At 49.5% G+C, this 24,450-nt stretch overlaps 1 protein-coding gene across 1 annotated transcript in view; it reads right to left on the reverse strand.

Moving 5' to 3' along the window:
* Window positions 1-3,526: 3,526 nt before the first annotated feature.
* The window catches only part of KCNN3 (potassium calcium-activated channel subfamily N member 3), a 91,582-nt gene continuing 70,658 nt past the window's right edge, over window positions 3,527-24,450 (reverse strand). The window contains exons 5-8 of the mRNA XM_083416559.1: window positions 14,652-14,762; window positions 7,577-7,704; window positions 6,605-6,674; window positions 3,527-3,841 (exon numbers count right to left, since the gene is read on the reverse strand). Coding sequence (XP_083272685.1) covers window positions 3,545-3,841; window positions 6,605-6,674; window positions 7,577-7,704; window positions 14,652-14,762 — 606 coding nt within the window. The 3' untranslated portion in view covers window positions 3,527-3,544. The remainder of the gene's footprint in view (window positions 3,842-6,604; window positions 6,675-7,576; window positions 7,705-14,651; window positions 14,763-24,450) is intronic.

Below are 24,450 nucleotides of genomic sequence, written 5' to 3' on the forward strand. Positions count from 1 at the left end.
CAGAAGCCGAGCCAAGCCCCCCCCCCCCCAAACAGCCTGAATGAGGAGCCGTGCCAGAGGGAGGCATTTGCCTGACAAAAAAGCAGGTGGCAGCGGTTGGGTGATGCCAACAATCGCCTTGACAAAAGGGAATGGAGGGTTCAGAGCAGAGGGCTGTGGCTGTTTTGCTCCTCGCTCCCTCTGGGAAGTTAAAGGTAAAGGGACCCCTGACCATTAGGTCCAGTCGTGGCCGACTCTGGGGTTGCGGCGCTCATCTCGCTTTATTGGCCGAGGGAGCCGGCGTACAGCTTCTGGGTCATGTGGCCAGCATGACTAAGCCGCTTCTGGCGAACCAGAGCAGTGCACAGAAACGCAATTTACCTTCCCGCCAGAGTGGTACCTATTTATCTACTTGCACTTTGACATGCTAGGTTGGCAGGAGCAGGGACCGAGCAACGGGAGCTCACCCCGTCGCAGGGATTCGAACCGCTGACCTTCTGATCGGCAAGTCCTAGGCTCTGTGGTTTAACCCACGGCGCCACCCACGTCCCTGGGTCTCTGGGGAGTTAAAAGGGTGTTAAAAGCAGGCAGCATAAAAAGAGTGAGTTTGGGCCCCTTGGGGGGATGGAGAAACCCCTTTTGACCAGCAGCAGGTGTCACCAAACTGGGAGGGATAGCTAGTGCTGCAGAAGACAGAATAGGGCTGCAAGATGGCCTTACAGATTGGAGAACTGGAACCAAACTGACAAAATGAATTTCACTAGGAACAAATGTTAAGTTTTGCACCTAGGCAGGAAGAACCAGCTGCACAAATATAAGGTGGGGGACAGCTGCCACTGGCATATGTGAAAAGGGTCTAGGAGTCTTGGTGCAGTACAAGCTGAATATGAGTCAACAGCGTGATGCAGCAGCAAAAAATACTAATGCCATTCTAGGATGCATCAACAGAAGTATATAGTGTCCCGATCAAGGGAAGTAATAGTCCCACTCTATTCTGCCTTGGTCAGACCACACCTGGAATCCTCTGTCCAGTTCTGGCACCACAGATTAAGAAGAAGATTGAGAAGCTGGAAGGTTTGTAGAGGAGGGTGGCCAAGATGATCAAGGGCCTGGAAACCAAGCCTTATGAGGAACGGTTGAGAGAGTTGGGTATGTTTAGCCTGGAAAAGAGAAGACTTCGAGGAGATATGATAGCCTTCTTCAAATATCTCAAGGGCTGTCACACGGAAGAGGGAACAAGCTAGTTTTCTCCTGCTCTGGAGGGTGGGACTCGAACCAATGGCTTCAAATTACAAGAAAGGAGATTCTGGCTAAACATTAGGCTCTGCCTCTCTTTGGAACTTTCCCACCCTGCAAAGGCCTCCGTCATGGAAATCTGCTTATTTCCTCCTCCCTCCCAACGCGTTTTCCTTTTGTGCTGTGGCATTTGAAAAAACAAAAACGCATCCGCAGAACTAAAAAAAGACGAAAGCTCACGCAAGTGGCACCCCAGGACTCACTCGGGGAGGGAGGGAAGAATCTAATAGTCTCCCCTGAAAGCGTGTGCATTCTTGGGGCTACCTTCTCATCCCCAGCCTTCAGGTAGTCTCCGGATCTGAGCCCGTGGTGTAAGGAGGGATTTTAATATCCAGAAATGAATTATTTGGAAGGCCTTACATTTAGCACACTGCAAAATGGTATCCCGCCTTTTCTCCAAGGGAGATCAAAGTTGCATGCAGAATTCTCTGCCCCTCTCTACTTTATCCTCACAACACCCCTGCGAGGTAGGGTTAGGCTGGGATACGCTAACCGCTAATGCGAATGGCGGCATTTAACGCATTTCCGAATGGGCTGTAGCTGAGTGTGAACAGCTCAACCTGAGCTCAATGAATCAGTGGTAAGATTCAGACATGACTTAGACAGCAGTGGCGGGGAACCTGTTCAATCCCTGGTGTCTCCAACAGAGCCTGGATACGCCCCCTTGACTGAAACTCTGGACAGCCGCTGCCAGTCAGTGTAGACAGCACACAGCTAGATGGACCAAGGGTCTGACTCTGCATTAGGCAGCTTCCTAATGATTCCTAGTAATTGTTTTTTCAAATAAGCTGTGCATTCCACACCCTGAAAAATCCTGGGGCTTGCACACCCTTCAAATGCAAGCCAGTGGCATTTCAAACCAGGCTTGGAACTGATTTGACTGCCAGTGGCAATTCAGTTCAACCACTTTGACTGCCGTTTCATTAACCAGTGTGTAGCCTAATTGTCTACATGGCAATTCAAAGCGCGAGCAAGCCAATTTAAGTGCCAATAGCGAATTACATTTAAACCGGGTTCAAACCAGTTCACCAATGGCTGAATGTGCAGGAGTGCCCACCACCATAAAAAACAAACAAACCTACAATTCCCAATATGCTTTTAGGGGGGAGAAAAGCCCTACTAATGCTAAAAAGCTGATGAATCTGGGAAGCCCAGATGAGAGGTTTGTAATGTGGATAGGCCCTTGGAAACTGCAGCTGCAACGCAGTTTCAGGCTGGTAACCGCAATGTTTAAAGAAGGGTCGTGGCCATGTGGCCCAAAGGGATGTGATTTTTCAAAGCACCACTGGCGAGCCAAAAGGGGCTCAGGGCGATTCTCTCAGGAGGACGATGGAGAACAACTTCTCTTTCGCTTTGCATTTCTTGGAGCGCTCGGAATCTGAGCAAACCCATTTCCTCAGCGGCAATCTCCTTGCCCATGGCGAGGGGAGGGCAAACGCCAGCCCATCCGGATGCGTCGAAATCGCTGCTTCATCTCCGCCAAGAACAGCTTTAGTGGTGGGAAACTTCCGATTTCTCCAAGTCAAGGAAACTCTTCTTAGGCCTCAGCAAAAGGTGACACCTGCCGTTTCCCCTTTTTCTTAAAACAAAACAAAAAAGACCCAACGCAGAAGAGGCCACAAAGGGTACCGTTACGGCGGTCTCCTTGGCAAAACCAATTCTGAGGGAGCTGGAATGATACCTCAAGACCTTTGCCAAAATTCAGCGGAGGAGGAGGAGGAGTGGGGGAAGGGGGGGCACCTGTGTTTCGGCCAATTCGCCACCTCCCCGGTCGCCTTTTGACTTTCTTCGGCAAGACACTTAATGCACGGAGGGGAAGAAGGGATAGTAATGTTTTTTGAAAATAAAAATAAAAACAACCAGGGAAGAAAGAAGGAGATGAACAACCCCAATGCCGGTGGCTTGGGGTCCAACACAGTGGAATGGTCCCCCTACCTTGCGCCGTTGCATCGATGCCCTTGGAGTTGGCTTGTTTTTCGATTTTCGAAGACCTGAGATTGAACGTGGATTCCTACGGTCCACCGAACGTTGCTGCGAGGGGCTCTGCCGAAAACGCCCGTTTCACACACCCCACCCCACCCCGACAACAGGGGGCGCTACCACCGAGACGAGCCCACATTGTTTCCAGGCGACCCCACAAGGCGGCGGCCGGGGTCCTCTGCTCTCCCCCACCCCCCACATCCAGGGCCAGGACTGACACCCCCACACGGATAACAAAAGACCCACGTGTGCGTGTTGTTTTTGTCATTTCCCTCACATCCGACGGGGCTCAGCAACTACTGGAGCTGGTGTAAGGGGTGGGGAAAGAGGTTGAGCTGACCCCCAAAGGGCTGTCCGAGAGCGGCGTCTGGGGGGCGCCCACACCCATGCTCACCCCCCGGGCCTCGAGGATGGTGGCCAGGAGTTGCTGCTGCTGCTGGCACAGAGCGTCCGTGATGAGCAAGGGCAGGGAGTGGAAGCTGCTGTTCAGCTGTTCCAGTTTGGACTCCAGCCCGCCTATCTGCTTCTCCAGGTCTTCGCTCCGGTCGTTCAGTTCCGTGATGAGGTCGTACATGACGTTCTGCATCTGTTTAATTAAAACAAAAAAAAAATTTAAAAGAAGAATTCTCATTTTTTTAAAAAAAAAGAAGGGACAAATTAGCAGGCTACATTGAGGTCAGAAGGGACGCGGGTGGCGCTGTGGGTTAAACCACAGAGCCTAGGGCTTGCTGATCAGAAGGTCGGCGGTTCGAATCCCCGCGACGGGGTGAGCTCCCGCTGCTCGGTCCCTGCTCCTGCCAACCTAGCAGTTCGAAAGCATGTCAAAGTGAGGGTGCAGAGCAAGGCCAGCAGGAGTGTGTGGCCTTGGGGATAGAGGTGGGGTTAATAATAATAATAATAATAATAATATAATTTATTATTTGTACCCCGCCCACCTGGCTGGGCTTCCCCAGTCACTCTGGGCGGCTTCCAAAAAAATATTAAAATACTGTAATACATCAAACATTAAAAGCTTCCCTAAACAGGGCTGCCTTCAGATGTCTTCTAAAAGTCTGGTAGTTGTTGTTCTCTTTGACATCTGGTGGGAGGGCGTTCCACAGGGCAGGCGCCACCACCGAGAAGGCCCTCTGCCTGGTTCCCTGTAACTTGGCTTCTCGCAGTGAGGGAACCGCCAGAAGGCCCTCGGCGCTGGACCTGAGTGTCCGGGTAGAACGATGGAGGTGGAGACACTCCTTCAGATATACTGGACCGAGGCCGTTTAAGCAAGCAAGAAAGCAAGCAAGCAAGCAAGCAAGCAAGGAAGCAGTGAGCTCCATTAGGTAAACACATTTCTTTCCCTGCTCCACGCACCGCCACCCGCCACAAGTCTGAGCCGAGAAGAGAGTGTGTTATCACTTCCTTCCACAGGGTTGCCTGGCAACCAAACGTTCGGGGAAGCCCCGCATGGAAGGTGCCAGATCGCTGCCTCCCACCTCTGCCACCACTCCCTGACTCAGAATCCCCATGCAGTCGAGAGAGGCTGGAGGGAACGGATTTCGGGCAAGGGGGAGGAGGCAGCCTTGTCGAGGACTGGAGCTGGCTCGGAAGAAAGATCACGGCTGCAGTGTGGGGTACCTTCATCTCCCTTCTGGGGATCCTTTGGTGAGCATCTTCAGATCAAACCCAAGTACAGTGGTACCTCGGGTTACAGGCGCTTCAGGTTACAGACTCCGCTAACCCAGAAATAGTACCTCGGGTCAAGAACTTTGCTTCAGGATGAGAACAGAAATCGCGCGGCGGTGGCACTGTGGCAGCGGGAGGCCCCATTAGCTAAAGTGGTGCTTCAGGTTAAGAACAGTTTCAGGTTAAGAACAGACCTCCAGAACGAATTAAGTTCTTAACCTGAGGTACCACCAGTGGCGTAGCGTGGGTTGTCAGTACCCGGGGCAAGGCAAGTAATTTGCGCCGCCCCCCTGCATTGTCCCTCCCCCAGATAGTCCCTCGCTCTCTCTCCGCACCGCACCGCACGCCTAGCACCCTCCCCTCCACAGTGGGCGGTGACCCGGCGGCTTGGATCGGATTCGCACAGCCAGCACTGCAGTGAGAGAGAGCGAGTGAGCCAGGTAGGGGCAGAGAGCTGCGAGTGCGAGCGCGCCCCCCTCCAATGTTGCGCCCGGTGCGGCCGGCCCCCCCTGCACCCCCCACGCTACGCCACTGGGGACCACTGTAGCCACAAATGCAATTTTTGCACCATCCTGATGTCGGGCATGGTATAAGTCCAAGCCAGTCCACAGATACATCCTGTAGGACTCAAATCACCTCATCCTATCCCCCATTTCCTAAATCAGGCATGGCGGGACCTCCGGCCTGGACCGCAGGGGTCCATGCACTGGTAACCTGATTGCTGCAATGAGCTCTCTGTGGGGCTGCCCTTGGGGGTTGGTCTGGAGGCTGCTGTTGCAGAACACAGTGGCTTGTGGGGGCAAACGCCTGCTAGTGTACGGACACCTGAGGTGCAAGAGGAATTTGCATTGGTTGGCAATCTGCAACCAGGCCAAGCTCAATGGCTCTTTAACTGTTCTATTTGTTTTGTGTGTAAATAGCCTGGAGACAGTGGTTTAGAAGGTGCTGTGGGTTAAACCACAGAGCCTAGGACTTGCCGATCAGAAGGTCAGTGGTTCGAATCCCCACGACGGGGTGAGCTCCCGTTGCTCGGTCCCTGCTCCTGCCCACCTAGCAGTTCGAAAGCACGTCAAAGTGCAAGTAGATAAATGGGTACCACTCCGGCGGGAAGGTAAACGGCGTTTCCATGCGCTGCTCTGGTTGGCCAGAAGCGGCTCAGTCATGCTGGCCGGAAGCTGTACGCCGGCTCCCTCGGCCAATAAAGCGAGATGAGCGCCGCAACCCCAGAATCGGCCACGACTGGATCTAATCGTCAGGGGTCCCTTTACCCTTTACTTTAATATAATAATAATAATAATAATAATAATAATAATAATAGTAGTAGTAGTAGTAATAAATGTGGCCCTCTGAGCCTCTGTCTGGCCCCTAGGACTCTCCCCAAAGCACTTCTGTTCCCCAGGCCACACCATTCCCTGGACCTGCCTCCTTCAGCGTTTCTGCCATTCCTGAGCTCTAGATAATGCCTCTTTGGACGAGAACATATGCAGAAACTAGCCTACTGTATAAAGGTAAAATCTGCATCCGTTGCTCCACCCACTTTTGCCTCTGGCCCCGCCCACCCCAGGCACGTGGCCCCTGGAAAGTTGCCCAGAAGGGAATGCGGCTCTTGGGTTTTGGGAAAAGGTTCCCCACTCCTGTCTCAAATCCTGGGAGAGAGAGAAAGAGAGAGAGAGAGAGAGACGGTTACCTTAGAAAGATCGACCAGGGTGTTGGCTTGGTCACTCAGTTTCCTCTGTTCCATCTTCACACCCCTTAACCTGGAAAAGGGGCGAAAGAGCAACCAATCAGCTTGCGGGCATTAAAAGGTGCGTCCCGCCTGCCCACCCAATCCAAAGCCCAGAGCTCTGATTCCACCTGTTGCCTTGCTGGGTTCCCAATGAGGACTAGAACATTGGCAAGCCGAGCCTTTGCCTGGAGGTCAAACACTGCCGGCGGCGCTACCGGAGGAAGACCCGTAGATGAGCCCCTTCCCATTCATCTTGGATTAATCTTCTGCTGGCTAAATTTGCACCCGCACCGGGACGGTTTATTTTATCACACCTATCTGATTTTCAGTTTACTTCATCTTTAACAGTTTACATAATTTCTAACCATCTCCCCCCCCCCCACATACTTTAACCATAAAAACTTCACATTTTATCACTTATAAAATACATTATCTTCTACTTCTAACCCTACCGCCTATATCCGCTTCCAAAGCTATTCTAAGATTTATTAACATATTTTTTCAAATATTCCTTAGACTTCTTCCAATCTTCTTCCACCATCTCTTCTCTCTGGTCTCAGAGTCTCCCGGTCCATCATCTTCATCTGCCATTCTTCGATAGTTGGTAAATCTTGTTTCCCCTGTCACTTGCTAACTGATTTTTTTTTTAAAAAAAATTCTTTCCCAAAACAGCAACCTGGGGGTGCTGTGGACTCAACTCACAGCATTCTGCGTGCAAGGTGGCTGCTGTTCCACGGACCCAAAGCCCTTCCTCAGCTTCCTTAGGGCGGAAGCAGCCCTTTGCTGCCCCTAGCGCAGGAAACCCTTGCTCCAAATGGCTACAGCGACTCCTGACGTCCCAGGAGCAGCTCTCGGCAGGCTCTGCAACCTGCTATCCCTTATAGTTAGGAGATGCCAGCGTGGCGGAACAGAGGAGAAAAGAGCCCAGCTTACTGATGAATGGCTTGGAGGAATTTTCTCTGGTGTTTCCGGACTTTGGCGTGGTCGATTTTCTTCAGCAGTTTGGTGTGTTTGTAGATGAGCCAGGTCTCCCGCAAGACGTTGGCAGCCGCGTTTTTGATCTGCAAGGGGAGAGAAGAAAAAGCAGGGCCCCGGGGTTAGCTCACCTGCCCAGGTGAAGTGACATTTTCCTTCCCTCTCTTCCTCCCCCAAAACAGCACATAGCCAACATCTTATGCTCTCTGAAGGATTAGGCAGGCTCACAGAGCAGAGGGCTCTCACCAAGCCCTTTATTTTCCTTTTTTTAAAAAATACATTTTTATTGGTTTTTTTACATATCATTTTCAACAACCATTTAACCTAACTTCTTATCTTACACAATGTTTTAGACTTCCGTCAACAACCTCTGATGATTTCCCGTTCTTTATCACTTATTCTGCATTTCTTAATTTCTCTATTACTCTTAATTATCATTAACTAATGATTCTCTTCATAGTCTTTCTTGCAATATTTCAAACAGTCCTCCTTACAGAACTTCTTGCAGTCCTACTAGTGTAATCTGTTTGTTACAATTGCTTTTCAAGTATTTTCCATCTTCAGGTAAAACGTGCCAATTCTTCCCCTCCCCCGTGCCTGGGGGGGGGGGGAGGGCTCTGAGGTGGGCCAGCCCTGAGATCCAGACTCCATGCCGCCCTTCTCTCCATGAAGGCCTCTCTGCCTCCCTTTTAATTCTGGGTGATAATTCTTAGTACAGAAGGAACTGCACTCTGCACATGTTGAATGGCACTCTTGTGTGCCGTGTTTCTGGGGACGCCCTAGGCCAAAGCCTGGCATCCTGGGATCTGAAAAGCAGCCGGCCCAAGATACACAGAAGGAGCTGCATTAGATGGGCTAATGGTCTGACCCGAAAAATACGCCAACACAAGCGAGGGCAGAGAGATTCCCCAACCCTCTGGTAATGAGTTGCTGTGCAAAATTATGCATCCAGTTTAACTCTAATTGTATTTTTAAAACTGTTTTTAATACTGTGTTTTGATGCTGTAACCTGCCCTGGGACCTTAGGGTGAAGGCAGGTTTAATAATAATAATAATAATAATAATAATAATAATAACAACAACAACAATAGGCCCCTTGTCACCCATTCCCTCAACCCAGAGAAGGATCTTAAAGAAACTCCTGGGTTTGTTGAAATCAGGAGAGGCATTCCAGGAGGTATTGGGGTCCTGAGCTGTAAAGAGCTTTCTAGGTCAAAACCAGCACTCTGAATTGCACGGGGAGCCAATGCAGCTGTTAACAGAATTGGTGTCATGCGATCTCGTTTGCCTCAAAGCTGTCAACAAGTCGGGCAGCCCATTCGGTCCTATCTGAGGCTTCTGAGTCATTTTTAAAGCACACTGCAGTAGTCCGACCTTCCAGTTACCACCGGGGCCACAGATTCCTGTAGCCAAGATACCCCAAGCCCCAGTCTGGTTGTAGCTGGGCCGCCAGCCGAAGCAGATCGTGTTGGCTGGGGTTGGGTGGCAGTTACATGCAGCCTACCCCTGTCTATTAGTAGCATTAATTATAATTATTATCATGTTGTTGTTGTTTAGTCGTGTCCGACTCTTCGTGACCCCATGGACCAGAGCACACCAGGCACTCCTGTCTTCCACTGCCTCCCGCAGTTTGGTCAAACTCATGCTAGTAGCTTCGAGAACACTGTCCCACCATCTCGTCCTCCGTCGTCCCCTTCTCCTCTTTCCCAACACCAGGGTCTTTTCCAGAGAGTCTTCTCTTCTCATGAGGTGGTCAAAGTATTGGAGCCTCAGCTTCAGGATCTGTCCTTCCAGTGAGCACTCAGGGCTGATTTCCTTCAGAGAGGTTTGATCTTCTTGCAGTCCATGGGACTCTCAAGAGTCTCCTCCAGCACCAGAATTCAAAAGCATCCATTCTTCGGCGATCAGCCTTCTTTATGGTCCAGCTCTCGCTTCCATACATCACTACTGGGAAAACCGTAGCTTGAACTATACGGACCTTTGTTGGCAAGGTGATGTCTCTGCTTTTTTAAATTATTATCATATTAATGATTAATTCATTCATATTTATACCCCAGCTTTCCACCAAGGAGCTCAAGGTAGTTGTATGCTTGTCCTTCTTCCTGTTTTAAGCCGCACAACACCCCTGGGAGGTGGGCTAAGCTGAGTCAGAGACTGGCCCACGGTCACCTTCATGGCCGAGTGTGGACAAGAACCCAGGTGTCCCAAAACCACTACCCTAGAGCAGGTGTGGGGAAGGGTTGGCCCTCCAGGAGTTGGGGAACTACAACTGCCATCACTCCCAGACGTAGGTTATGCTCTCTGGGGCTGATGGGAGTTGTAGTTAAGCAAAAATAAGATCTGAACAACTCTTCTAACTCATGGAATCCTTGACCCTCCAGATCAGGGGTCAGCAAATTTTTTCAGCAGGGGGCCGGTCCACTGTCCCTCAGACCTTGTGGGGGGCCAGACTATATTTTGGAAAAAAATATGAACGAATTCCTATGCCCCACAAACAACCCAGAGATGCATTTTAAAGAAAAGGACACATTCTACTCATGTAAAAACACGCTGATTCCTGGACCGTCTGCGGGCTGGATTTAGAAGGCGATTGGGCCAGATCCGGCCCCTAGGTTGCCTACCCATGCTCAAGATGCTGCTGTTGGGTGATGGCTCCTGCCTGTCCCTGAACCCTGGGCCTCGCTGGCGAGGTCTGATGGGGGCAGCGACACCATCCAGAGTGCCACAGGGCCCCTGCCCCTGTTCTAACAGAGGACGCTGAGGACTCAAGCCGTGACCTTCTACATGCAAAGCATGTGACCTGCCCGCTAAGCGGCAGAGCCCCTCCCTCTGGAGGAAAGGAGCTTCCTTCTGGATCCAATTAAATTATCTGCAATGTGTGGTTAAGCTAATGCCAATAACAACTCAATTTCCACTTTGATTCCCCAGCCCTGGAGATGCCACACCGAGCAGCTAATACCTTTTTAATTTACAGGGATATGGAGACATTTGCAAAGGGGGTGGGGGTGGGGCTGGCAACTGGCGGAAGGGAGAGGGGCAGACAGGCAGCTCACAGCAGCAGCAGTGCAGTTTCCTGCCCCAAAGAAAGAGAATCTTGCCTGGAACCTGGGAAGACGACTGCCAGTCAGTGTAGACAGTACTGAACTGGTGGTCTGACTCAGTCAATTATTATACAGCTTTCTGAAGACATCTGAAGGCAGCCCTCTAATGGGAAGTTTTTAATGTTTGGCATTTCATTATGTTTTCTATATTCTGTCGGAAGCCACCCAGAGCAGCTGGGACAACCCAGCCAGATGGGTTGCTTGTTGTTGTTTAGTCGTTTAGTCATGTCTGACTCTTCGTGACCCCATGGACCAGAGCACGCCAGGCACTCCTGTCTTCCACTGCCTCCCGCAGTTTGGTCAAACTCATGCTGGTAGCTTCGAGAACACTATCCAACCATCTCGTCCTCTGTCGTCTCCTTGTGCCCTCAGTCTTTCCCAACATCAGGGTCTTTTCCAGGGAGTCTTCTCTTCTCATGAAGTGGCCAAAGTATTGGAGCCTCAGCTTCAGGATCTGTCCTTCCAGGGAGCACTCAGGGCTGATTTCCTTGCCAGGTGGGTGGGTATAAGCAATGTTGTTTTTTTCTGGGGGTACGCATACCCCTAAACATTTTGTAAATCTAAGTTTTGCCTCATTGAAGGGTAGTATTTCAATATGAGTAGGAAAATGAGAGTACCCCTAAACATTTTTTTTGGGGGGGGAAGCACTGAGTATAAGTAATCATCATCATGCCTGGTCTTTGGCCATGTTCACTAGGAGTGATGGGAGTTATACTTCAGTAACATCTGGGGGTGGCAAAAGGTTCCCCACTTGTGGCCTACACAGGCTGGCAGCAGCTCTCCAGCGTTGAGGGTCCCTCCCAACCTCACCTGGAGATGCCAGAGATGGAGATTTAAGGGGTGATATGATAGCCATGTTCAAATATATAAAAGGATGTCACATAGAGGAGGGAGAAAGGTTGTTTTCTGCTGCTCCAGAGAAGCAGACACGGAGCAATGGATCCAAACCACAAGAAAGAAGATTCCACCTAAACATTAGGAAGAACATCCTGACAGTAAGAGCTGTTTGACAGTGGAATTTGCTGCCAAGGAGTGTGGTGGAGCCTCCTTCTTTGGAGATCTTTAAGCAGAGGCTTGACAACCATATGTCAGGAGTGCTCTGATGGTGGTTCCTGCTTGGCAGGGGGTTGGACTCGATGGCCCTTGTGGTCTCTTCCAACTCTATGATTCTATGATTCTATGAAGCTGGGACCCTCTGCATGCAAGGCAAAGATTCTCTACCACTGAAGCTGATGGAAGGCACTCTGTGCTACTGAAGCCACCTGAACCTCAAATGACAGCAAAGGATTCAGAAGTATCCCCAAGATATGTACCCGGTCTTTCAGAGGGCAAGGCTCTCTTGCCACCCCCATGTCGAGGGAGATGTGAAAAAGCAATCCTTGCTCTCTCGACTCCCCCTTCACAGTTCGTCTGTTTTCTTTTTCTTTTCAAGGAGCTAAAAAGAAGCAGCTCTGAGGCGGGGAAAGCCGGTTCTGTCCATGAATCATTCTTGCTACGCACAAGGGCTGCTCCTTCGGAAAAACTCTCGAAGAAAATGGATTCTTGGAATTAGCAACCTGGGAGGGCAGCAAACCCACCATGCATGTGTAACATAAAAATGATGGATTGGGAGCTGTGCTTTGCTCATCACCTGTGAAACTTATGTCCGTGCCTGGATGGAGCTGGAGAAGGAAAAGGCTGGCTGATTGCATGTTGCATCTCAGTGAGTGTAAAATTGAAGATAGGCTTCCTCATACTAAGAACTCTCCTGGGATGATCTTCTGTAGATTTGGTACTGGGTTTAGTTTAAGGGAGAGGTTTTCTTTCCTTATTACCTGGGAGGCTGTCTGCCCCTTTACAGATCTGTCAGTTGGTTTGGATCTTCTGGGGAGATTCTTTTGGAGGGGTTTATTTCCTTATTGTGGCTGGCAAAACCCTCTTTTAAATAAAACAAATAAATCATTTGACAATTATTAACAAAGCCGCTCTAGGAAAAAAATACACCGGGTCGTAACATTCTGCAAGAAAATATTATTTAGCATAAAAATGACAGGATTTCTGTCATTTTAAAACCCTCAAAACCTACTTGAATTTGTTTTCGTGAGACTTGATGGGACAAACAGTTTCCCCATAATTTATTTCTATAGTGACTTACAACTCTTGCTTGTAGATGATGTGTGTTTGTGTGTGTGTGTGTGTTTTTGTAAGGTTCTCCACTTCTGGCTGTCTGAGGTGGCCACTGGCCCACTCTTAAAAGCTTTCTGCAAGCAATCAGTTCAGGTTCCTTCTGAAAACAGCCAGTTCCTTCCCCCCCAGCATCCCACCTGGAGGGGAAAAAGATGGGAAGGATGTAGGAAAGAGAGAAAGGGGAGTGGCCCTGTCCTGGTTTGGGTTTCATCTTGTCCGCCTCTGACTTTGGCCCTACCCACAATCATCATAAGGGACGCGGGTGGCACTGTGGGTTAAACCACAGAGCCTAGGACTTGCCGATCAGAAGGTCGGCGGTTTGAATCCCCGCGACGGGGTGAGCTCCCGTTGCTCGGTCCCAGCTCATGCCAACCTAGCAGTTCGAAAGCACATCAAAGTGCTAGTAGATAAATAGGTACCGCTCCGGCGGGAAGGTAGACGGCGTTTCCGTGCGCTGCTCTGATTCGCCAGAAGCGGCTTAGTCATGCTGGCCACATGACCCGGAAGTTGTACGCCGGCTCCCTCAGCCAATAAAGCGAGATGAGCACCGCAACCCCAGAGTCGGTCACAACTGGACCTAATGGTCAGGTGTCCCTTTACCTTTACAATCATCATGCAGCCCCCAAAGGATTACCCCCAAGGGAAATGAGTTGTTTGATGACACCCCTTTGCCCCCCAAATGTTGAATGCTTTGAAAAATGTATCCTGCTCTAGGATCTGATCCAATTAAGAGTACTTTAAAAGCAAAACCCAGAAGAAACAAATACATAAATAAAATACAATTGGCACACAAAAACCTTATTAACACCTTGATGCTGCCTTGCCAGATAAATCTCTCTCTCCCCCTCCAGTTGTCTGACATGCACGAGACCTGGGAGATCTTCACGCAGGCCTGGAAGTGTTGGGGAACTTGTCATGATACGGGGCCTCTGAAGAAACAGCTTCTCGAATCATTAATTTGCTCTAGTGCTCCCCTGATGGACATGCACACAGCCCCTGCCTGCTCCGAACAAGCCTTTCAGGCCGTTCTCCTCTTTTTCTCACTCCCCTTCAAAGAGAACACCTCTGACATTTCTCCCGGCTCCAACCTCGGGCAGTCAGGGATCTTGCGAAACCTGCCCCTGGGGAACAAGAGCTCCTCTTCTCCGCCTCATCTAAAAAAAGCCTTCCATAAGCAAGCAAAATTATCCAGAGAGGCCGGAGAGAAAGCAATTTAGATAATGAATCTGGCGGAAGGAGGAGGGGGGGAGAGAGAGGTGGCCCCGGAGGACCAGAGGGAAGTGCGAGGAAGTTGCTAGGCAAAAGCAACAGCCTAAAAAAAGAAGGTTCTGATGCAGCCTTTTCCGCCAAATCCAAGCATAAGGAGGAACGAAATCAGAATATTTTAATGTCCACAGTGGACCCGTTCCGTTGCCAATTAACATGGCTGTAATATCAGGTACTCAAGTCCCAGAATGGACAACTTTGTGGAGGGTATGTCTGTTGGCAAGCTCTTAGCCGTGATTTCTTATGAACCTCCAGCATCAGAGGCAGTCTACCCCTGAATACCAGCTTTTCTGAAGTGAACCACTGCCCACCCAGCTCAATATTGTCTACACTGACCGACAGCAGCTCTCCAGGGTTTCAGGCACGAGGCATCCCCAGTCTGACCTGGAGATGTTGGGGCCTGATCCTGGGACCTTGTGCATGCAAGGCAGATGCCCCACCACTGAACCACAGGGCGTCTCGTGGGAGGGTCTCCCTCCACCCGCTCGCAGGCCGCTTACCCGCTTGGTGAGTTGCGTGTCCATCATGAAGTTGTGGACGTGCTTCTCGGCTTTGGTGAGCTCCAGCTTCCGTGCCACGACAGCCACTACCAGGGCGGTGCAGCCAGCCCCCTGGCAGGCGAAGGAGAGAACCAAAAACAAAACACAACACTGAGAGTTAGCCAGAAATCCAACCCAAATATTAACTCAGCTTCCTGTTTGCACTGCTGCCGCAGCCTGTTTGAAATCCCCGTGGCTGCTGTTTTGAATTCCCCCAAGGACAGAAATCCTTGCCCTTGCGGCTACTACCATTAGTGTTTTTGTTTTCTAGCCCACGGTTTTGTTTCTGGCTGACGCGCCCAACCATTTTGTATAGTGAGGAACCTCAGGCCTGGGGGACCAAGGTGACCTCCAGGCCTCTCAATCTACCCTCGAAACTCTCCCTAGGCCACAGCCCCTTCCTCAACGGCCCTAAACGGCCTCGGCCCAGTATACCTGAAGGAGCGTCTCCACCCCCATCATTCTGCCCGGACACTGAGGTCAAGCTCCGAGGGCCTTCTGGCGGTTCCCTCACTGCGGAAAGGCCAAGTTACAGGGAACCAGGCAGAGGGCCTTCTCGGTAGTGGCGCCCACCCTGTGGAATGCCCTCCCACCAGATGTCAAAGAGATAAACAACTACCTGACATTCAGAAGACATCTTAAGGCAGCCCTGTTCAGGGAAGTTTTTAATGTATGACATATTAGTTTATTTTTGGTCTTTGTGGAAGCCGCCCAGAGTGGCTGGGGAAACCCAGCCAGATGGGCGGGGTACGAATAATAAATTATTATTATTATTAACCCCACCTCTATCCCCAAGGCCACACACTCCTGCTGGCCTTGCTCTGCACCCTCACTGGGTGTTTTTCTAATACTGCCTCTGGCTTGTCTTGAGGGGAGGATAGATAGGGGAACGGGTGTGTAGAAACAAACCTATCTCTGCCCACTCTCGCCTCTCTGTCCCCACCCTTCACAGACATAATAGATTCTTCAGTCCCGATTGATTGATTGATTGACTGACTGATTGACTGATTGATTGATTGATGATTTGATTTATATATCCCCCTTTATCAAAAGATCCCAGGGCAGCGTACAACACATTTTATGAACCATAATAATTAAAACATAATACAAAGTGTAATAATAGACAGCACAGGGCGCCTGCCCTGTGAAATACCCTCCCGTCAGATATCAAAGACAGAACCTATTATACAACCTGCCACAGAAATCTGACGGCAGTCCTATATTGGAAAGTTTTTGATGTATTGTGTGTTCTCTTATATTCTGTTGGAAGCTGCCCAGAGTGGGCGGGGCAACCCAGTCAGGTGGGCAGAGTACAGTTGTTGTTGTTGTTGCTGCTGCTGCTGCTATTGTTGTTGTCGTCAATACAGTCATACCTCGGGTTACAGCCACTTCAGGTTGCATCTTTTCGGGTTGCAGACCGCCAAAACCCGGAAGTACGGGAACGGGTTACTTCTGGGTTTTGGCAGTTGCGCAGGCACAGAAGCACTAAATTGCACTTTGTGCATGCGCAGAAACGCCAAAATTGCAACCCGAGTTTCCACTGTATTATTATTATTATTGTCATCAGAGTCCAAGGCAGCTGCAATGTCCTGGTTCCCTCCGGCCCCACCATTTGGCAGATGAATGATGGGGGGCGGGGAGTGTCAGACAAAATATGCCACTCACAGTTGTCCTGGGACCTCAACTCCAAAACTCCCCAAAGCCACGTAGCAAGGAGAAAAAGACAAGGCTATACAACAGCCTCTGCCCTAAAGATTTGCATCTGAGCTGCTATCCATGGTGCTGAAACAGCACCTGCTTGCTCCAAAAGTGGACAGCGGTGCCTGCTGTTCATCCACAAGCCCCGTTAAGCAAGAAATTGCCTTAAAAGAACTGGGGGTTTTTTAAATGAATTTGCTTATTAATGAGAACATTAAGGATAAATGCCTTTTTCTGGTATTCTTACAAGCAACAATAAGCACCTAGGAACTGTAAACCAACACAGTCGGGCTAGACTGCAGGCTTACAACCTACGGCAGCCCTCCCTGATCAAGGGCAATCCAGAAGTGCTTGGGACTCCAACTCCCATCAGCCCCCAGCCAGTAGGGCGAATGGTCAGTGATGATGGGAGTTGTGGTCCAACAACATTTGGAGGACCACAGGTTCCCACACCCTTTGCTGCCATGACCTTATCACAGCCACCTGCACAGGTGGTGGGGGAACGACACACCTGGGGGCCAAACGTGGCCTCCAGGCCTCTCCATCTGGCCCTCCAGTCTCTCCCCAGACCAGCCCTGCTTTTCTCACCCTCCTTGGGTGTTTCTGCCTGGCTGGAAGATGCCCTTGAGCTCTGTTTGTGGACCTCGCTTCCCTTGGCGAGAATAGAGAGAATGTGTGAGTGAACACTGGAACTAGCCTGTCATGCAAAGGTAAAATGTGTATAATAACAATAATAATAATTTTTATTTATACCCCACCCTCCCCAGCCAAGGCCGGGCTTAGGGCAGCTAACAAGCAATAATAAAAACAAGTTGAATGAATACAACTTAAAAACAAGATTGAAATACAACATTAAAATGTTGAAACAGTAAAAATATTAAAATGCAGCCTCATCACAGGAGGAGAAAAGAAAAAGAAAGAGGGGGAGGGAATCAAATTGGCTCCAAGCCAAAGGCCAGGTGGAACAACTCCATCTTACAGGCCCTGCGGAAAGAAATCAGATCCTGCAGGGCCCTGGTCTCATGAGGCAGAGCGTTCCACCAGGCCGGAGCCAGAGTTGAAAAGGCCCTGGCTCTGGTTGAAGCTAACCTAACTTCCTAAGGGCCTGGGACCTCCAAACTGTTGTCATTTGTGGACCTTAAGGTCCTCCGTGGGGCATACCGGGAGAGGTGGTCCCGTAGGTACGAGGGTCCTAGGCCATGAAGGGCTTTAAAGGTCAAAACCTGTATACATTTTGCTCTGCCTCCTTTTGCCTGCTATTATCCAGCAGCCCTCAGAAGGTGGACCGGAAGAGAATGAAGCCCTCAGCCCCTCAAAGGCTCCCCACCCTCCACCCCTCCCCTCCCCCCTTGGCTCATTGGCCAAAGGGGAGGGAGCAGCAAAGCCGTCACAAATTGCCATGTAAAGAGCGAAGTGGTTCTTAAGCTCCGGGCGGCGGGTTACAAAACAGAGGCCGGGTGCGTAGAGAGATTGTAGCCTGTGCCTCCCTGCCCGCCTTCCCCCCTTGCCGGCCCAGAAGAATGACAGCTGGGCTGTGTCTTTTCTCTTTATCCGAGTGATTACATCCCAATCAGGGCCTGCTGAACAGCGCATCTGGCAGAGGGACGGTGGGCAAAGGAGCCGCTTCCTCTGCTAAACGCAGACAGCTGCCAGGCCTCCAAACAGTTTAGGTAGAAGCGTTGTTTTATGGGTGTCGTGGCGTGTGTCTGTGTACCTGTCCACAGCAGGTGTTTGGCATGTGAACGCATGTCCAATTTGACAGAACCACACATCTATTTTTGCCCTTTCTCTCTCTCTCTCTCTCTCTCTCTGCTTTCCCCCCGCCCTGCCACCACCCTGGAGATTAGACACTCCAGTAAGCCCATCTCAGTCTTTAATTAACAAGCCTGGTCCGATCTCAATTCTGAAGCATTCCCATAAGCCCTGGCCTGGTGGGGTTTAGGGCTTTTGTTATCTCCAAACACACACACACATTCACACCACACTCTCTCCCTGAATATGCAAAGGTTTTCTTTTTAAGGCCGCTCTTTTAAGGCAAAATCCTATGGCGGCAAAAGAGAGAAACCCAAAACCCAAACCGTGTGGAAAATGGCGAGCCTGCTGCTTTCGAGTGATAGTGAACGACAAACCTTTTGAGGAAATCGTCTTCAGAGAGACTCTGAATGAGCAGTCACCTGGAGTGAGCTGGATGCAAGATGTGTCAGCTAAACCGGAGAAGCCCTCAAAAAACACACACCCTGGGGCCGTTCAGATGTTGTGGGACTTCCAACTCCCACCAGTCCCACCCAGCAATGCCATTGGTCAAGGATGATGTTGGAGTCTGAACCAAAGGCCAGGGGGGTGTTTTGAAAAAAAAGGCATCTCTCCAATTGCCAGGAGATTGGGCAGCAAGTTGTAGGTGCCCGCTGCCATGTGTAGGTAGGTAAAGGTAAAGGGTAAGGGGACCCCTGGCCATTAGGCTCAGTCGTGGCCGACTCTGGGGTTGCGGTGCTCATCTTGCTATACTGGCCGAGGGAGCCGGCGTACAGCTTCCGGGTCATGTGGCCAGCATGACTAAGCCGCTTCTGGCAAACCAGAGCAGCGCACGGAAATGCCGTTTACCTTCCCTCTGGAGCGGTACCTATTTATCTACTTGCACTTTGACGTACTTTCGAACTGCTAGGTTGGCAGGAGCAGGGACCGAGCAACGAGAGCTCACCCCGTCACAGGGATTCGAACCACCGACCTTCTGATCGGCAAGTCCTAGGCTCTGTGGTTTAACCCACAGCGCCACCCGTGTCCCCCATGTGTGGGTAGACTGATGTTTTTCTAAGAGCTGTTAAGCACGTGACCTTCACATATGCTGTTGCACAATAGACTTCAGTTCCCTGTGATATGCAGCCCCACTGAGACTTTTGAGTATGAAAATGAGAAAGCTAAGCTTGCTAAAGGAAATGCAGGCTTGATAGAAAAAGTTCTAGTTCTATCCGAGAGAGGAAGATAACAAGGACCTGCTACAGGAAGAGATCCCAACAAAATAAGAGTAGCAGGTGATGTTAATGGACTATGCTGAGTCGGCGAAACTAACCAGGAAAATTTGGAACCAGCAGGACCAGGCCTTTTTGAAAGACTGGAATAAATTTACATTGTATTTGAGAGACAACTGTAAACAACTGACATCGTTAGTAGGGCTACAAGAAGTTTTGTAAGGTTAGAGATATCAATTATTATCAATATGATGTTTAAATGTTGTATTTAAGATCTGGATTTAAGAGTAATAATAATACAGTGGTACCTCGGGTTAAGAACTTAATTCGTTCCGGAGGTCCGTTCTTAACCTGCAACTGTTCTTAACCTGAGGTACCACTGTAGCTAATGGGGCCTCCCACCACTGTGGTGCCGCCAGCGTGCGATTTCTGTTCTCATCCTGAAGCAAAGTTCTTAACCCAAGGTACTATTTCTGGTTTAGCGGAGTCTGTAACCTGAAGTGTCTGTAACCCGAGGTACCACTGTAATAACAAAATGCAATATCAGAGCAAATTAGGAAAACCATAGTTGAGGAGGAGGGAAATCTTTGGCCAAGATGGCCAAGTGGTCTTTAGATATTATATGTATGATGGATGTTTTGTCAAAAAAATATTTATAAAATTCAATTAAAAAATTTATATATATAAAGAATAGAGAATAAGGACCTGCTAGATCAGCCCAATGGCCTCTCTAGTCCAGCATCCTGTTCTCACTGTGGCTAATCAGCTGCCTGTGAGGAACCCGCAAGCAGGACCTAGGCACAAGAGCTCTCTCTTCTCTGGTGGTTTCCTGTAACTGGTATTCAGAAACATCGGTGCCCCCAACTAAGTCTACTATGCAGCTGGTCCCTTACCTTTCCCGTCCCGACCTGGCCACAGTGATCCATGCGACGGTCATCTCCAGGCTTGACTACTGTAATTCGCTCTACGCGGGGCTGCCCTTGAAGCTGTCCCAGAAACTCCAGCGGGTACAGAATGCTGCAGCGAGGCTCCTCATGGGGTCTCTGCCATGGGAGCATATTCACCCAGTGCTTTTCAAGCTGCACTGGCTCCCGGTGGAGTACAGGGTCAGATTTAAGGTGCTGCTTTTGACCTTTAAAGCCCTTCACGGCCTAGGACCCTCGTACCTACGGGACCGCCTCTCCCGGTATGCCCCACGGAGAGCCTCAAGGTCCATAAATAGCAACACCCTAGAGGTCCCGTGCCCTAAGGAAGTTAGATTAGCCACAACCATAACCAGGGCCTTTTCAACATTGGCTCCGACCTGGTGGAACGCTCTGCTTCATGAGACCAGGGCCCTGCAGGATCTGATTTCTTTCCGCAGGGCCTGTAAGACAGAGTTGTTCCGCCTGGCCTTTGGCTTGGAGCCAGTTTGATTCCCTCCCCCTCTTTCTTTTTATTTTTCCTTTCTGCTCCTGTGATGAGGCTGCATTTTAATATTTTAATGTTGTATTTTAATCTTCTTTTTAAGTTGTATTCATTCAACTTGTTTTTATTATTGCTTGTTAGCCGCCCTTGGCTGGGGAGGGCGGGGTATAAATAAAAATTATTACTATTATTATTATTATTATTATTATTATTATTATTACTAGCCATGGTGGCTCTGCTCTGCTTCCACTGTTGGATGTCCACGAGTCCTCTAGAGTTCATAACTTTATAATTTTATCAACTTATATCGTGTCACCTTCGCCTTTTCTCTCAACTTACAAGTTCTCAAATGCTGCAAGATGGAGATGCATAGAACCACGCTTGCTCTTTGATATCTGAAGGAGGGAGAAACAAAGGAAGGGGGGTCTTCTCTCCGAAGAAGAAGAAGAAGAAGAAGAAGAAGAAGAAGAAGAAGAGGAGTTTGGATTTGATATCCCGCTTTATCACTACCCGAAGGAGTCTCAGAGCGGCTAACAGTCTCCTTTCCCTTCCTCCCCCACAACAAACACTCTGTGGGGTGAGTGGGGCTGAGAGACTTCAGAGAAGTGTGACTGGCCCAAGGTCACACAGCAGCTGCATGTGGAGGAACGGGGAAGCGAACCCGGTTCACCAGATTACGAGTCTACCGCTCTGAACCACTGCACCACACTGGCTCTCTCCCAAGGTGGCGCTGAGAAGGAGGAAGTGAGGTCAGCAACCCTGAGAGCATCCGTCCAAAAGCAGAAGGAAGGTCAGCACAGGTTAGGTCAGAAACACAGTCTAGGAAGTTGGGAGGTTATCCTCTCTATCACCTTCCTTCCAAGGCAAATCCCATCAGCATCAATACAAGCCGAGTTGCACTCCAACAGGAAGCGTACTTCAACTCTGGAAAAATCTTAACACTTCTATGTGTCATTCCACATATTAAACCTGGGTTTGCTACCAGCTGCACACTCAGCAGGGAAGAGAAAGCTATCCCAGCTCTCTGAGAAGTAGGGGGATTAATTTACCTTGCAAACCTACCAACTGCGCCCCTTCTCGAAACCAATGCATGAACCGAAACACACTTATCCTCTGAAAAGCTGCCCTGAATTTTTAAATGCAATTCTCCAGCCAAAAATACACATATCCGTGAAAGGAATGGTCAATGATGCATCATCTGCTAATTGGAATCTGCGGGAGAGATGCTCTGCCAAGCTTCAAAGATTTCAGAAGCCTGCTCCACTGTAACTCAGAACCAGCATTAGTAATTGAGATATATAAACCAGGTGCCGAACGCCTCCTTAAACCAAGGTTACAGTAGCCAAAACGGAACGCCTAGTGGCCATTTTGGGGCTCGAAAGTCGTATTTTTCAAAACGGCTTTTTTGGTTCCTGAAATTCACTCTGATTGTGCAGATAAAATATAACTGGTAGAATTCTGCAGGATGTGTTGCTAGTGTGTGAAAACAGCCAAGACCCAAGAATCCCCAGGCATACACCTTCAGATGGTGGAGACCTCAGACGCCATCCTACCATCTTCACTAGGTTGCAAAATGCACCTTGCACCCAGCAAATTTTGAACGTTGCTTGGAATAATGCTTTTTAATTCTGAGTAATTCCAAATGCTTTTGCTTTTTTTTTTACAGGGTAGGGGTGAGTATACGGCACAAAGGGGTGGGGGTGGCAGCCCCCCAAAGTTTGGGAAACACTTGCTACACCACCGCTGGGAAAGCGCTTGCAAAAATGTAAACATTAGGGTCACGGGTATTTGAAGAAATACACCCCAAAATGCAAGCCGATGCACACACGCAAAAAGCTTGTGGAAAGGGGGAACAGCGAGAAAACAAAATTGACAAACTAAAGGATGAGCTGGTGAGACTCACCCAATACTCCTGGAGATGCCCTACTAAAATTTATCATTCTTCATTTAAGCATTCACATAAAAAGTACCGCGTTTTTCGCTCTATAAGACGCACCAGACCACAAGAGGCACCTAGTTTTTGGAGGAGGAAAACAAGAAAATAAATATTCTGAATCTCAGAAGCCAGAACAGCAAGAGGGATCGCTGGACAGTGAAAGCAGCAATCCCTCTTGCTGTTCTGGCTTCTGGGATAGCTGTGCAGCCGGCATTCGCTCCGTAAGACGCACACACATTTCCCCTTACTTTTTAGGAGGGAAAAAGTGAGTCTTATAGAGCGAAAAATATGGTAACTTGCCAACCGAGCCCCGGTTTTAAATATTAAGCAGAGCCCTGCCGCTCTGGAGGAACTCTGCAGTTATCCGCTCTCCCCCTCCTGCCCACTCGGCCCTGAAGCAGCAGGATCCTACTTAGCGGGAGATTTCGTTGTTGCTTTTTAATACCTCTGTGCTCTGAGATCTGCCAGCCATGGCAGGGAAGAAGCCTCAGGTGCTAAAAGACTCATTTTCTGGATGAATGGCGTAGAAAGGTCACTCTTGCCAGGTCTGGAGGGGATTTCCTCTCCAGCTCAGCTTGAGCTCTCCAAGCAGCCAATGCGCAGCTCGGCTGCGTCTCCATTACAGCCCTGCCTTGTTCCTGCTTATCCCTGGCTGTGTCCCGCAATCCCACAAGTGTTACCATGTCAGAGCGGAATATTGCATGGAGCGCAACTATCTGGCGTCTTGAAAAACTCAGCTTTCTTCTAAGAACAAAAAATAAAAATAAAGAGGCTAGGCATGAGGAACTGGTAACCTGCAGGCCAAATGTGGCCCCTGGGGGGATTTCAAACCCCCCCCTGATGCAATTAGGTTTTAAAAAAGCTTTCACATCAGCTCCAATAGAAGGCTCCCCACCCCGCAGTCTAATTGCAGGGCAAGGGGTTTGTGATCTTCCTGGAAAGGTTAACCCATGGGTAGGCAAACTAAGGCCTGGGGGCCGCATCCAGCCCAATCGCCTTCTAAATCTGGCCCATGGACGGTCCGGGAATCAGTGTGTTTTTTACATGAGTAGAATGTGTCCTTTTATTTAAAATGCATCTCTGGGTTATTTGTGGGGCATAGGAATTGGTTCTCCCCCGCCTTAACATATAGTCCAGCCCTCCACAAGTTCTGAGGGACAGTGGACCGGCCCGCTGCTGAAAAAGTTCGCTGACCCCTGGGTTAACCCTTCTCTCCCCAGCTGCAACTTGCAGGAAATTCATTCATTCATTCATTCATTCATTCATTCTCTCTCTCTCTCTCTCTCTCTCTCTCTCATTCTCACACACAAAATCTGGCTTGACAATAGTTAATTTCCAGCCTGACAGCTGGGTGTGTCTGTGTTCATGAGGTGTACAGTATCTGTGTGTGTGTGCGTTTGTGTGTGTGCACGCGCGCACATACCCACATTAATGTTGTTTGCCCATTACTTTTTAAACCGCATGTTTAAAATAAGAACTCTTATGTGTGCCTCTTGTTTTTGTATCTATTGCATGCTCGGAATAGATCTCTTGAAAGTACAGTGGTACCTCGGGTTACATACGCTTCAGGTTACATACGCTTCAGGTTGCAGACTCTGCTAACCCAGAAATAGTACCTCAGGTTAAGAACTTTGCTTCAGGATGAGAACAGAAATTGTGCTCCGGTGGCACGGCAGCAGCAGACCTCCGGAACGAATTAAGAACAGACCTCCGGAACGAATTAAGTACTTAACCTGAGGTACCACTGTAATGG

Source organism: Podarcis tiliguerta, assembly GCF_965153285.1.
Source record: "Podarcis tiliguerta genome assembly, chromosome: 16".
In the NCBI taxonomy this organism is placed as follows: domain Eukaryota; kingdom Metazoa; phylum Chordata; class Lepidosauria; order Squamata; family Lacertidae; genus Podarcis; species Podarcis tiliguerta.